We start from the raw sequence: 16,191 nt of genomic DNA on the forward strand, positions 1-16,191 counted from the left end.
TTACTCTGTAAACATTTGTCAAGGACATAATAGGGTGGTACAGTTCCTCCAGTAGCAATTCAGTCAAATGCTTCACCACTAATGAGGGAGAAACTTCCACTCTTCGTGTTTCCATCACCTCTAAACAACAGGTTCATTTCAACCAGGACCGACCCGAGAAGAGGACTGCTCTTGTTGAATTTAACCGAGCCAAAAAAGTATGATTCAGAAAAACAATGATTACTGTCTAATTCAAGCCTGGGGGGAGTTGTTAGGTGTGTTTCAGTTCACAGTCCTAGGCCAGTGTGTACCTGTGTCAAGAGGTGGAGACGGATGGTTTAACAGGTTGTTCAACAGGTAAGTCAGAAGCTGAGTCAACTCTGGCAGTCCTGCGTTACTTTTTGGGTGGGGTTTGCCCAAAGGCACACAACCAAGAAAACACCTAATTTACGAGAAAGATCAGCAGGTTTTATTAAATTTCCCTGATAAGCAAATGACTGCAGTTTGTCTACCCCCTCAGGCTTGAATGTTGACTGACTTACATAGCAGCGATGGTAAACTCACCTTGGAGCAGGTAGAGTGAAAGCAGCAGTAGGAAGATGGCTTTGGAGGTCACTTGGATCCACCATCTGAAGAAAAAGGGGAAGAGAACCACCCTGACGATGCCCTTCCGTGTCAGAGACGTCCATGGGCTCTCGGGTTTTGCCTTGGCAAACGCAGAGCCTTGAATGTGTAAGAGTGAAAAAAGACATGCATTTATGAAGCTGCTGATAAGAATACCAGTTATTTTATTCTACCAGTATTACACATTCAGTCCACAAATTTGTTGACATAATGAAATGTTTCACGTTTGAATAAATTAAGAAGACTTACTTGCGAAAGCTTTAACATTAAGCCGCTTTTTGCTATTATTTTGGGTGTACTATGCAACGCTCAGCTTTAAGTTCATCAAAGGATCTTTCTTGGTATACAGATCAGCTGTTTTGACAGATTTTTTCATGACATCCTGATGCATAACTTGCTAAAAGCACATACTGAACACTGTTTGCCACAAAAATGCTTTAGACAACTGTAAGGCACGAATGATAGAACTTTGGTCAGTTGTTCCTTCAGTTTTGCTCTTCTTGTTCACTCTCAGAGAAAAAGGTACGACACGGTCACTGGGGCAGTACCCTTCTCGTCACTGTGGTACCCTCAAGGACACATCTCAGTACCTTTAGTCATGGAACACAACTGAACCATAATCCATTGAAATGATATTTTCTAAGTTGTACTGACTCCACACATCCCGTCTCATCGCCAGGCTTTTTATTAAATGGATCTGTTTTTAAACATTAGTTTATATAAAGATACAAATATGTACTTTTCCACTGGGGAATACTTATTTAAGGTGCACAGTTGGACCTTAAAACCACTGTGGTACCTTTGAGGGAACGTTTACACTGTTTGTACCTTGATGAACGAATCATATACGTACGTGGTACCTTTATTTCTAACAGTGTAAATAAAGACATCAACATCTAAACAGCTTAACTATTTAACACACTGGTTGTTGCAAACTGCTAAAAAAAATAGATGGACACTATCTGTGAATATAAAATAGTCAAAATTGAATTTATCCGCTGATCTTGAGCCCCATCCAGCTTGGTAAAGCATGTGTGTATATATATATATATATATAGGGATGGATGGATGGATGGATGGATGGATGGATGGATAAGATAGATCAAAAGATAGATCAATAGATAGATCAATAGATAGATCAATAGATCAATAGATAAATAGATAGATCAATAGATAGATAGATAGATAGATAGATCGATCAATAGATAGATAGATAGATCAATAGATAGATAGATAGATCAATAGATAGATAGATAGATAGATAGATAGTATACAGTGATGAGCCGAATACTTTGGAAAAAATACTGACCGCTGAATACTGATTGCACTGTCCTGTTTTCAGTAATGTATATCATTGTAATATTGAATACGTTTAGAACACATTTATAATGGATGCTGATAAGACAAACTCTGCTGTTGTAATTTTTATTTAATTTATGCTGTTCCTCACAGTTACTGGTTGGCAGTTTTCTTTGTGTCATTTTCCTGTTAATATGTTTCAGGAAAAATGAGGCTTCAGTACAGTTTAGTAGTTGATATTAAAATCAACTAATTAGTTAATAAACAAGCATTCTTGGTGTTTTTGTTAAGAGATAAAGTGCATATTATAAATTCAGTGGGTAAGTACTCTAAACGTTACTGTCCTAAAAATGTTAAAGTAACTGTATTCTGAATGCCGCCCTCACAAAATGCAACTTGGACAGAATACAGCTACTTTATTTCTTTATTCTGAATACACATTCCCAATACTTGCAGTCTGTTACATTCCAACCCTGACTGTAGATCAAAACTGTCAGATGATGAGAAGTCTCATGAGTTCAGCTTGAAGGTGAGGCTTGAACATGACACAGTGTTACATCTGAGATGAACTGTGTGAGGTTTAAGCTTGGAAGGAAAAGATACGTGCTAGGGAGAGAGAGAGAGAGAGAGGGAGGGAGAGAGAGATGGAGGGAGATGCATGTCTGCATGCAAAAGCAATAAGGTGAAGGTGAGCATACTGTGCTGAATAATGCATTGTGTAAAGAGAGGCAGAGAGAGGGAGAGGGTGGGAAACACACATAGAGAAGACAATTGGAGAGGACACGTGAGCGCATCAGTCCACATCAGTCTGACTAGGTTCACAGAAGGCCTATAAACACTGGATAAAAAAGACATTTTTACATATTTATGAGTAATGATGCACAACAAAGTCCAACAAAGTGAGGCTGAATGATATGGACAAAATTCCAGGTTGTGATTTTATTGCTGCATACTGTGAATACGTTACACATTGGGATACATTTAACATTTACATCTGGTGAATCCTTAATGTAGTTAATAATTGGTCTGTGTTACTGACTAAAGAGTATTTGCATTTACTGGGTCGTGTATATGAAAGCCTTTGCTTTGGTGTGCTTGAAAGCCTTCACTGAAATGTCTGACTGGACAGGATGCTCTCAACAAAAACACCATGTGACTCGTTAAAGGGCTCATTTACATACTGCAGTTTCTCTGTGACACGTGTTTGCAAAATGTTGATATGATTAAGAAATAATATACTGTACAGCCCCATTTGTTGGATCAATGTGCAAATGTGCAATGTACAAATGGTGTACATTGGTAGTAGGGCTGTAACATCTAATCAACAACAGGAATGTCAATAATAACTGGTGGCACTAATTATTATTGATTAGCTTGCTTGATGACATGTGCTCTCCCCATTTAAATCACTTGACTGGAAGAGGACAAACAGATGGGAGAAGCTACAGTACATGGTTTTGCATAATCCACACACGTGGGAACAGCACTAACAACAATGACATAATGCCATTGTCTTATTTACAGATAGCTCTGCTTTAGTAAAGCAAAAAACAACGTTGCCTGAAGGAATAAACATAATTTTCGCTTTAATAATAGGGGTTGCCTGTTCAAAAACAGATGTTTTTGAAAACGCTGACACCACTGAGCTGCTAATAGAATCAGATAGAAGCAGATGCTGGAGAAAACACTGACAGTGTGTGAGTCGAGTGTTAATCTTTGTAAAGTAAAATAATATAATTAAGTGCAGTTTAAATTAGGCCATATATATTATCGGCTTTAATTTGACCACAAAACTGTAATTAATCTAGTAAGAAAGAACAGAACAGGCTGTTTAACTTAGCCCTTTGGCTTCTTCTCTGAAGTCGTTTCACCCGAGGCCGTTTAAAAATGGCCTGACAAACGAGAGGTGAGACATACTGTAGTTTTACCCATGAGAGCGTCATTTTTCAGTATTACATCTGATTCTGTGGTCTGAGCATGTGCTGATGTATACATCATACCACAGAGGTGGCTTTTTGTACAGCCGTAATATCTGCCTTCAGCCCAGAGCATGTTTAACTTGTGCAGCTGCATTACTACAACAATCTCATCTGGGTAATAAATGTGTAATTAAAATTAATGTAGGCCATCACCCAACAAGCGAGAATACTGCTGTCTTACTATGGTTTACTTAAATCAATAAATGCACAATGTTTTTTTCTGGGTGGTAAATGAGGTTTTACCATCACTGTACCATCACCACGTTGCCTCAATCGCAGGCCTATGCACACATTGCTGTTTCACATGTGGTGCATATACTTCAGGATACTAAATGTCTGACATGCATTTCTGAGAGCAGAGCAGATCTGTTGTTAAGCCCTTACTAAAAGCCTGTTTTTGGCAAATATGATGTAGAAGATAAGGAAGGTATTTTATCATTTCCTTATCCTGACTAATCAAAGTCATAATGGACTGATAAATAAATGATAGAAATAGTCATTAGTTGCAGCCCTAATTTGTTATACTCTCAAAATGTAAGTCAAGTCTGGCACATCTAATCTCTGCTAGTCTCTCCTTACCTCTCACTAGATCCACATCTATCAGATCTGGCTTCACATGGCCCGTCTTCTTTGGTTTGTTCCTCAGGCCCTGCAGAACAGGAACGTGCTATTAGACAAGAAAACACATCTGCTGCCTTAAAGCTGCCTGTTGTGAATGAAACAGCTTTGCAAAACTTACTTCTAATCCACACTATCGTTAGGCAACAAGAGGGCAGATCCGTGCTTGTGAAATTTTCACACACGTGCACTCGCACAAACACAAGCGAGCCTGTATCACACTGTGTCTGAGCCTATTTTGGTTTACCACCAACTGAGCATTATACAGCTTCTCATCCATGCACAATCCATAAAATCAGCTTAGTCAGGCTACATAAAAGTCAAAGAATCACTTCGTAAAAGAGAAAAATATCAAAGGGGATTCTCTAAATCATTTGTACTTTCTATAAGCAAACATTCTAATCCATTACAGCATTAAAGGGACATTCCAGCCTAAATGCTACATTAAACTAGTATGTAATGTTATTTGTGGTGTTAGTGCTCTGTAGCATAGCAGGGTCTCCCTCAGCCTCACCAGTCTGATGGAATTCATGATTGTGTCCTTGCATTTTCATTCCTCAGTGCTCTTACTACAATATTCACTCTAAAGTGCTTGTGGGTTTTGAAAGGTTTCTCCCACCTTCGAGACATCACAGGAAGATGGATTTTAAACTGGTAGATCTCACTCTAAAGACTACTGCACCACAGATGCAGAAGGTGTGTAAACAGGTTTACCACACTTGGAGCGATGGCTACATTTTTCATTTTAGCTGGAGTGCCCCTTCAAAACTTTTAAAGCATGACACAGAATACAAACACTTTACAACAGACAGTATCTGTGTACATACTGAATCTGAGCCATTTTAAAAATAAGTAATTTGGGATCGTTTTGATGCTGATCTGAAACCAGGGCCTGGATAAGTATAAACACTACAGTGCCAAGATCATAATCTGGTAGTCTGAACATCTCTAACAGTTATGATATTAACACTATAATGTTTTTATTATTGTTTTGCTGCGTTCAAAAGAATGGATTCCCATATGGCCGAAGTTCTGCATCAGCACAAATGAACAACATCCAGTTGGAGCCAAAGGCACAAATTAATCCAGTATGAGACAGGCTTATTGCACTAACACCCTCTCAGTCAGCAAGGAAACAACACATTATAGTGATCCCAGTTGAACAACTAAGTGCTGACACTGAATATACATGGAGAGGACAGCATTTGTAACCTGCAGGTTCCTTCCCTTACACACACACACACACACACACACACCCCAACAGAAGCACAGTAACACACATTTCTTTTGGTTTATCAACACACAGAGAGCCTCAAACAGCTTCAATGTAATTTTAAAGTTGAATTTTTGTTTGATGCCATGTCTGAAAGATTTTGATAATTCATTATAGTTGATGAATGTATATTAGTCAACTGTGGGGACGGCAAAAAAGGCAGACTTTTCATTTGATATTAATGTATCATAACATACGACCATGGAAACATTTAGCAGCTTACAGAAATGTACAGTGAATTTACAACCATTTGTCACTGTGTTTGCACACTGTGAAATTAGACCTCTGCATTTAACCCATCCGTGCAGTGAGACGCCCACATACATGCACACTAATGAGCACACACACACACTAGGGGGCAGTGAGCACACTTGCCCGGAGCGGTGGGCAGCCCTATCCACAGCGGCCAGGGAGCAATTGGGGGTTAGGTGCTTTGCTCAAGGGCACTTCAGTCATGGACTGTCAGCTGTGGGGATCGAACCAGCAACCTTCCGGTCACAGGGCCGGTTCCCACGACTGCCCCCAAATGTGCATGGACGAAGCCACACTGGAGAATGCGGGCAACGATCCCGCTTCCTCTCACATGCGAAATATGTCATTATTTAAAAACAGCCAAATCTTTTGGCCACTGCTCTTGGGTACAAGAGAGCTAATGCTATTACAGCAGTAGATGGTGATGGCTGGTCATCTTCTACACAAAGTTCCTCTCTTCAGAGGAAGGTGAGCCAACAACTCTGATAAGGTTAGACTGAGAACAGAGAAAGATCTTTCCATTGTTTTTGCTTACAGCTAACGCTAACTACAGTTACTTACAGCTGCATTACATCTGCCTTTTCCATCATGTTCTTAACAACGCACCCTCTGACACGCTCAGTTTATGGCACTTGCACATTGTTGTAGAAACGTATAATTTAATGTTCACTGTGCTGGCAAACAACCCTGGGGGAGAACTGTGTGTGTGTGTGTGTGTGTGTGTGTGTGTGTGTGTGCAGCCAGCATTTATTTTTAAAAAGAGTATCGCAAGACCATCGCATTCTTTTTGGCAAAGTGTATGTTCAAAAGTCAGCTGGACGTTTGAGATAGTTATCATTAAAGTCATTTCTTTACAGACTTCTGCAGGTTAGCAGGTTTCATGAACAGCTCTAGACTTTGATGTTTCCAGTCCTGTGCTTTACAGTACTTTTAGTGCAGTCTGGTTAGAATTACCCAGCCCTTCTCTACACAAAAAAAGTCCACCATTAGTTTGATGCTGTACTAAAAAGGCATTTCTCAGAAACAAAGTTTATTAAAGTTTACCTTTTACTTCACAGCCATGTTAAAAGTTAACTTTCACTGAACTGTTGGCCTCTGTTTTTTTTCCATGACTTTCCGTGGAAGCAATGTAACAAATATCCGAATAATGATTTCAATATTCAAATACTGGTGCCTGGAATAGTTAAGTGAGAACCTGAATAGTTGTGCACACCCCTAGTGGTCAAGCTTTGATGGAGTATGGTCGAGTACCCATGTACCTCTCTACTTGCCACAAACTTGCTTCTCGTCATATAATCACACCAATAAACTCAGATCTATTTGCTCCTAGATGTCCATACTGCTTAAATGACATTAAGTGGGCTCTGACCTTTTGAGGGGTTAAATAACTTCAACACTGGTGCCACAGCCTGAATTAACGCTGACCAACATGACCTTCAACACAAACATTTACTCATTCACCAGCTCTGATCAGTAAAGGCAAAGCCTGTTGCGGTGATGTGTTAGAATGGTGTCTGGCAACCGTCCAGTTATTAATTAACTGATTTCCTCTGGCTTAATTCCCAACACAGGCAGGACGGAGTGCTTTTACTGAATGACACTCCGATGTTCCGTTCATTCACACAGAGCCCTGCTGGTGGCCCCTCCATCAGAGGCAAGACACACACAGACCTGATTAAATGTCTAATCACATTAAGCTGACACAAACTCTCTCAATCAGAGGAAAGGAGAGAGGCTATCAACCATCAATCGGACAGCTCAACGGCTTCATTCTGTACACTCTCAAACAGGATCTGTTCACAACAAACGCACACACACAGGAAAGAGAAAGAAGACCTTACAGTCAGACTAAAAACGGTTATATAATTAAAAAAAAAAAAATGTGAAATGGCAAGGTCACAGCCATAACAAAATGCTTAATCATCATGCAAATAACTCAGACTAAAACCACAGCGACTGAAAGAATTTTATATAATAAACCACATAAATCCCCTTCCCAGACAGGCTCTACCACTTATCACTGTTCACCACTAGAGGGAGCAGTTATTAGCTTGCAATACTCTTACTGGCAGCTCTTTGTTAGGTCATAATCTGCCACAGTTAAAATAACATTTCCATGCTCACATAATGGTTTCGTTTTATTCACAATGTCTGGAGCTCTCGGTGAGCACAGAGCTTTCAAAGCACACCCGATTAGCTGAGACTGTTACAGCGTGCTGTTAAAACACCACACAACTGCAAGGGTCCTGCAAAGCAGTCAATACTGCCATGTTTGCTCACTATAGTTCAATGATTCAGTCGTATTCTTAACGTCTGCAGATATTTCACTGTAAGGTGATCTTACAAGTATGGTGATTACTGTCCCATGTGAGCCTGCAGTTAAAGGGGGCCTTACAGTAGCAAAGTAACAAAGCCTCCTCTTCCTGCTCTCTCTGACCCCTACAGTACTGAAGAAACGCTGTTTATCCCCGAGTAATGAAAGAGTGTCTACACTATCACACTCAATCAGGTCTTTTGAGGACATGACAGACGGAGAGCTAAGGATAGAGAGAATGAAGAAAGAGAACAAAGAAGCAGAAAACCAAAAGAGAGAAGGACATAAGGAGAGCAAGAAAGAAAGAGAAAGAGAGGAGATGAGGGAAAGGGAGAGAGAGCGAGAGAAAGAAAGAGACAGACAGAGAGGAGAGAGAGAGAGAGAGAGAGAGAGAGGGAGAGGGAGAGAGGGAGAGAGAGAGAGAAAGAAAGAGACAGAGAAAGAGAAAGAGAGGAGATGAGGGAAAGGGAGAGAGAGCGAGAGAAAGAAAGAGACAGACAGAGAGGAGAGAGAGAGAGAGAGAGAGTGAGTGAGAGTGGTGAGAGAGAGAGAGAGAGAGAGAGAGAGAGGGAGAGAGAGAGAGAAAGAAAGAGACAGAGAGGAGATGAGGGAGAGGGAGAGGGAGAGAGAGAGGGGGAGAGAGAGAGAAAGAAAGAGACAGACAGAGAGGAGATGAGGGAGAGGGAGAGAGGGAGAGAGAGAGAGAGGGAGAGAGGGAGAGAGAGAGAGAGAGGGAGAGAGAGAGAAAGAAAGAGACAGACAGAGAGGAGATGAGGGAGAGGGAGAGCGAGCAAGCGAGAGAGAGCGAGAGAGAGAGAGAAAAAATGCTCATGAGTTTACAACAAGGTCAAGGACTGTCCTCCCTGCCTCTCTATCTGGACGATCTTCCACTTTGAAGTGGGCCAGTTATCTAGGCATGAAGAGAGGGAGTAAATGAGGAGAGAGACAGAGAGAGAACAGTGGTGAACAGATAAAGAGATGAATGTGAGGGACAGAAGGCCATTGGGCAGCTCTGGTCTGTTATTTGTGTGACTGAGAGTTCAGAGTTGGTTGTTTTTAACAAGTAACACAAAGGTCACTCCGCGGAGAAAGTCATCCTGCACTGTCATTTTCTGAATCACACGAGGGCTCTGATGTGAGTTAATATAAAACGTTCCCAAACACACCACAAGCTGGAGGAAAAAACTCGAAACACACCGATATGGGGACATGTATTGAGGTAAATTGGTAATACTAAACTGCCACTACGTGTCTACGTGTGGGTCAACCTTATGACGGACTAGCGACCTGTCCAGTGTGTTTCCCACCTTCTGCCTAATGAGTGCTGGGATAGGCTCCCATGACCCACAAGGACAAGCAACTTGAATGAATATCAGTAAAATCTAAACATTTGACGCCGATATTTCTTTTGAAGGCCCCATATCTTACAATCTTTTTGCACTACAACCACTTATGACATCTGTCATGATTCATCACAGAAATGATTAACTCATAACCGTCTGAGTTAAAAACCAGGTCTTTTTTTTTTTAACCCCAATTTTGCCATCTGACCCAGAGAGCGAGGCTAATTGTGGTTCTCTTGGGCATCCCCAGGGATCAAACACCCAATATTCTCAAAATAGCCCCCTTAATTGGGCTATTTTCCTGGGTTTAGTTTCTATATATGGATTGTATTGAGCTAGGAGTGTGTTTTCAAACTCTGACAGTGTTGGATGGATTTTCTATGACATGGGCCTGTGTTTTAAGCACGCATCTGCCAATACAGACATGATGCAGATATCTTCGTGCACCTCTAGAAAACACTTCACAAGGGGTCGAATGCAAACACGGCTGCACCAATGAAAAACCATTAACCTCAATGTGTTTTAACTATGAATGGGTGTAACCAACAGTGCATGCTAATCACACAGTGAAAACATCTGCCTACAATGCTCTCATGAGATGAGACAAGATCACACAGATAGCACCGTCAACAACAGAGAAGAGGTTTTATTTATTTAATTAATTACAATCTCTGTCCGAGAACCATTCTGATGGATGTATTATGCCACATGTCCTTAAGAGCCGCAAGCTGACAGAGTCACACTGAAGCTCCTACTATTAAGGGCTACACTGTCACTGTTTTGTTAGTCAAGTATGAAAATCATTACAGTGAATCTATAACAACCTGACTTCGCTTAACAAGAGCAGTCCTAGCTCTAGACCCCAAGCGATCATCTCTCTTTATGTGGTCAGGATCAAGCACTTCATAAAGCATGTGGCAAAGTGCTGCTGTTGTTGTTTCTTTCATTTATTAATATGTAGCACGTGGCCAACAACCTTGGAGTAATAACCGTACAGGAATCTATGAGGGAACAGTGAGCTGTTGTCTAATATTATATAAGAAGTTAGGGAGAAGACAAAGGGCAAATTTAATGAGACTCGTGAAATGCCTCTTAAATATCCGAGTCGCCTGTTATTCCAGGAAAACAGCCAAGAATTGATGAAAAAGGGACTTTTTTTTTTCTCCTGATCTGTATCTCTTCTCTTCATCTGGTTAAGTCTCTCATTTCTAGTCTCAACAATGTTGTGTATCTGTTTCTCTGACACACACAAACACACAGGCGCGCACACATATCACATGCCCAACCCAAACCACAGCGGAGTCACCCAGGTGCGTTAAAAATGCAGGACTAGTTAGGACGACCAAGGGGAGCAACCACACACAGCTGAGTCTACGGGCATCAGACTGTTAGGCTAGCTCGGGCCGCTGCAGTACTCACCAGCCTAATGAACTGCTCAGAGGAGTCAGAGCGGTGGAGAAGAGGGGAAACGGTTTAACTGAAAACAGAAAGCGTGCTGATGGCACACAGTCAGTGCACAGCTCAACACTGACATACGCACAGGTACACACACACACACACACACACACACACACACACACACACACACACACACACACACACACTCGAGCCCTTGGAGAAGAGAAAATGGCCAGCAGAATGAAAAAGAGGGGGTGAAGGAGGAGAAAAATGATGGAGGAAAGGTCTTACCTTAATTTCTCTTTGTTCCACAGACTTCTCCCAAATCTGCTGGTCGTACGCACCGATCTGTGAGAGAGAAAACAATCCAGTTAACGATGAGGATCAAGCGCAACCGCTCACGCAGTACCAGCACACAAAAAGTGTAGAATGCAGAAAAGGTGATAAAGGAAGATCCCCGAAAATCTCAAGTTTCCAAAGCTAATACTGACAACAGGAAAACATCAGCCTCTCAGCGCTACACCAAATAGAGTCGTATGCACATGTTTAAACACCCCCACTCCACGTTTTGTTGATTTTCTGCATGAAAATAAGTCAGCACATCTGGTACAGAGAACACACCTACTTATGGCATTTTTCTGCTCATTTCAAAGCTCAGTGTCTTTTTTTTTTTTTGCTGAGTCTATCATATCACACAGGTCACATTTGATGTTTTACTTTTTGTTAAATTCAGTAAATAAACAGTAATAGTGCATTAAAATGTGCAGAAGTGTCTTCACGTTTTCACTTCTGAACATCAACTAAACACATTCACCGAAAACATTAAACATCTGAGATTACTTTTGACATTAGCAAGGCCAATACACAATTTTAATACGCAATTAAAGACACATCTTAACTATATTACTTACTATTATAACTATATAACTTTATTATTATTTACTTCTAGTACTTCTTAACATCTAATCGTTTCTGTACATGTTAATGTCAAATAAATCCAATTATTTTCAGACAACAGGCACCCAAACTTTTACATACAACTGTGTGTCCAGTATGAAAGCCAGTTTTAGTGTAGTTACTCCATCTCTCCATCCATCTACCTACCTACCCATCTATCTCTCTCTCTCCATCTCTCTCTGTGCTTATGTCACATGCGCATTAAACCACCCTGCTAAATATTACACGTACATCCCTGTTAAAAGTTTAATGTGCTAGTGTTACCTAACTAGCTACTTTTTCAACTGTAGTTCCTGATGTCATAATCCATTAAAATGATCGGCGAGAATAAAGAAAAACACATAAATCACACAAAAGACAGAAATTTTCATGCAGGTGAGTTGTTTTAGCAAGATACAAGAAAGGCCTCTGAATTTAAAATAGAATAACAAAACGTCACCACAGTACACTCTTAAAAAAAATACCACAAAGAGTTCTTACATAGGAGCAATACATAGGAGAACACTTCCCCTCCTCTAACCACATCTGAAAAAGAGATCTGAGAATAACGTAAACATGATGTAAAGGTTCTTGTAAGTTGCAGTCCCTTATAGAGCCTTTTGTGGAAGTTCTTTGAAAGGTTCTTCACATTCACATCTCATCCCATTGACTTAAAGGTTCTTTAGGGAATCAAAAATGTTTCTTCTATGGCATCGTGCACAGAGTCCTCTTTGGCAGCTTTAGAATTAGAATTAACAACTATTTGTCTCTGTGTTTGCACACTGTGAAATTAGACCTCTGCATTTAACCCATCCGTGCACTGAAACACCCACACACATGCATGCTAGTGAACACACACACACACACACACACTAGGGGGCAGTGAGCACACTTGCCCGGAGCAGTGGGCAGCCCTATCCACGGCCCCCGGGGAGCAATTGGGGGTTAGGTGCTTTGCTCAAGGGCTTGCTCTTCAGTCATAGACTGTCAGCCAAGGGGATCGAACCGGCAGCCTTCCGGTTACAGGGCTGGTTCCCTAGCCTCCAGCCCACGACTGCCCCTTCATTTCTGAGGTCAGACTCTGATTCTGAGAAACGGCACACGCGAGTACACGGAGTATGTTTCTGGCCTACGCGTGCACTTAAGAAGCATCAGAAGAGGAAGGGTACACTAGTTTACTGTTGCAGTGCATTAAGAGGACGGGATCAGCTAAGACCTAAGGCTAGGCATACATCAACTAAAATGGTCTGAACTTACACACCCCTTTACCTCGCGGCACTAAGAGAACCGGGGTCTGCTGTCAATCAGCTGCCGCAGAGCTGATTAAAACCACCCAATGGAACAACAAAAGCCTGTCAGGGTTCAGCAGTCTCAGAGACCAGCGCTGCCAACAGCCAAGTCCGGACATGTGAGCATGTGTGTACGTGTAAGAACAAGAGCAAGTATGTTTCTGTGTGTGTACTGAAAATTATTTAGGGAGAAAAATGTCCTTTTTGAGTTTGTTGGAAAGCCAGAGGAAACAAACTCATTTTCTGTTTTGAGGTTGAGGTTGAGGTTAGGGTTAGACTTTCGGGAAAGAGAAAGGGTGTGTGAGGGTGTGGCGAACCAAAAGGCTTGGTTGTATTAACTTTGCTGCACGGATGTCAGACTTCTTTTATCAGCTGCTGGAGCAGAGCTGGCTCTCTTCTATTCTGCGTTCATGTGAACGCAGCAGTGCACTGCAAAAGGCTTGCAAACAGCCTCTTCCTCTGAGCTCAACTCACTCACGCCTCAAAACACTTACACACTTCCGGTACAACAAACGTGTGTGTGAGCGTGTGTGTGTGCGTATGTGTGCGATGCATGTGTTGGGCTGGAGCTATGAGGCCAACATGGCTTCAAAGTAACGGAAGTATATTATTTTAGCCTTGAAGTTTCAGAGTAAAACCAAAGAAGCAAGTTTCACACAGCAAAAATGTCTTGGTTAATCGACGATACTCTGGGTGGAAAAATACGTGCAAACCTGATCTTCTGACCAAACTGTTGTATTCACTGGAAAAGGACCATGCAAACCTGGCTCGGAGTGTTTGTTAAGCATGGCTATTTTCATAATCAATTCCAGCTGCACTCCCAAATGCTGACATCCTTCATATTTGTGGGCTATGTTGTTTCCACAGAAGATGCTAGCTTGCGGCCTATAGGAGGTACAAATGGACTGGGTTAGACCTCATTATAGCATTTGTTTACTTAATTGTGTGTACGCCTCTGAAGTCGTGCGTCATTCTGTGTTCAGCATCATGCCCATATTAGCAACTAGATTTAAGATGGGTTTCTCTATTGAAAAGACAAACAAGTGCGTCTACTAGTAAACATCAACAATATTATGTAATAACACTGGCTATTCCTATGTACTCTAGCAGTGGCAGTGTGTTAAATCACACATGTCTATAAGAAAAAATAACTCAAAATCAACCGTCCAACTAGGTACAAGTCACATCTTATGGTATGTTTTTTTTTTTTTTGTTTTCTAACAACATAGTTTATTTTCTCTGGATCATTCATTTAAAAATGCAGATAATTTAATAGAGCCAACGGTCACTACTGTGTCCGTCACTGTAGAAGCAGAAGAGCACACACAGTGACGTAAAAGACAGTGAAAACTACCAACATGATTAAAGATGTACGATACTGCTGACAGTGAGTGAGAGAGATACGGCACGATGCTCCCCTTGAACCTTCTCCTCCGCCACCAGCCACTTTTGGAAAGATGCACAAACACTGCAAGGAGGGGGGGTGGGGGGTGGGGGGGGGGGGGGGGTGTCATGATATGATGTGGAAGTTTAAGGTTTAAAAAAGTTTATGCATTTGAAGAAAAAAAAAAAATCTAGATTATTAACAGCAAGCAACATTCAGAAATAACATTTCACTTAAAAAAAAAAAAGCGTAATAAATAACACTTAAAATCTACGTCCACTTGCACAGGGTTTGGCTGAAGTGAAGAAGCCTTCGGCACAAAGCTGTAGGCAAGATATTTTAATTAAATATAATTTAGATGTGATATTTATTCAGTTAAACAACAAAATTACATTTTAAGCTAGGAAGCTCAATAGCAGGGCTGGACACGGTTGCAGTAAATATAGTCTTTCATTGGCGCGAGTTCATTTGTGTCAGTTTTATTTGCCCGTCGTGATCATCAAATCACCAGAAGCAAAAACGACTGGAGCAATTTTATTCATGAAAACAGTGTTGCAGAAACATTCCTCTCTGTAGGCCGTGCTGAGCTACTTCAGGGTTACTTCAGAGTTAAATGTTGTGTAGTTTCAAGCTCAATGTGTGTAGAGAACTGAAATGAGGAACTGCCAACTGAATAAAGCTGTACGCAAAAGTTTGTACACCCCCATCAAATGATGTTTTGTTGATCTTTTAAGTGAAAATAAGTTACACATCCTCTACACAGAACACACTTCTGCACATTTTAATGCGTAATTACTGATTATTTGCTAGATTTCAGATATTGAAGAAAAAAAAAAGTGGCCTGTGCAAAAGTTATGGCACAGTTTATATTTTCCAACACGGATGAGATCCAGGAAAAATTCCATACTTAAGTGTGTTCTCTGCATTGGGGAGGGAGGGGGGCAACTGTGGTGGCTATAAACATTCCAAAGAGAAGGTGCCACACTGAATGAAGAACTCGGGGAACAACTCAAGCAAGCTCATACTGTGAGCAGGTTTCATTTGTCCACACACTCAGTTTTTAGCTCCAAGACTTAACTGGAATTTCACTGTTTAGACCGTCAGGCAGCAGATACACTGTGTATAAAAATAATCTCTGAGCTTTTATTTGAGGAGGACATGGCCTTCCTTTTGGCTCTGTGGGGTTCCCTTCGACACACATTCAGTCTTCATGAGTCACCCGTTCTGATCCCATCTGGACCTAATCATATTCTTCTCAGCTAGTGCACACCCACTGTCAAATTTGGAGAAAGGGCTCATGTCAAGGGGGAGATTTTTTTATCCCAATGTTGGTATGATTTTAATAATTAACAGCACCTGCTCTCTTCTCTAAATCTAAACAAAGGCAGCCAATAAAAGGGCAAACGAAGTTCCCAGAAGGCTAAGACGTTTATTCATGGGGAGTCGTAAAAAGTTTTAAGTGTCAGATAAATGTGCTGATGAAAAGTTAATCAGAGTGGAGTG

At 41.1% G+C, this 16,191-nt stretch overlaps 1 protein-coding gene across 4 annotated transcripts in view; it reads right to left on the reverse strand.

The window, feature by feature from the left end:
* Nucleotides 1–16,191, reverse strand: part of LOC108432531 (putative homeodomain transcription factor 2) — a 69,040-nt gene that overhangs the window by 14,790 nt on the left and 38,059 nt on the right. For 3 of the 4 annotated variants that reach the window (XM_017706416.2, XM_037542757.1, XM_017706414.2), the window contains exons 3-6: nt 11,371–11,427; nt 11,101–11,112; nt 4,461–4,530; nt 544–702 (exon numbers count right to left, since the gene is read on the reverse strand). In XM_017706416.2, coding sequence (XP_017561905.1) covers nt 544–702; nt 4,461–4,530; nt 11,101–11,112; nt 11,371–11,427 — 298 coding nt within the window. The remainder of the gene's footprint in view (nt 1–543; nt 703–4,460; nt 4,531–11,100; nt 11,113–11,370; nt 11,428–16,191) is intronic. The other variant, XM_037542755.1, reaches the window with a different exon arrangement.

Source organism: Pygocentrus nattereri, chromosome 11, assembly GCF_015220715.1.
Source record: "Pygocentrus nattereri isolate fPygNat1 chromosome 11, fPygNat1.pri, whole genome shotgun sequence".
NCBI lineage: Eukaryota > Metazoa > Chordata > Actinopteri > Characiformes > Serrasalmidae > Pygocentrus > Pygocentrus nattereri.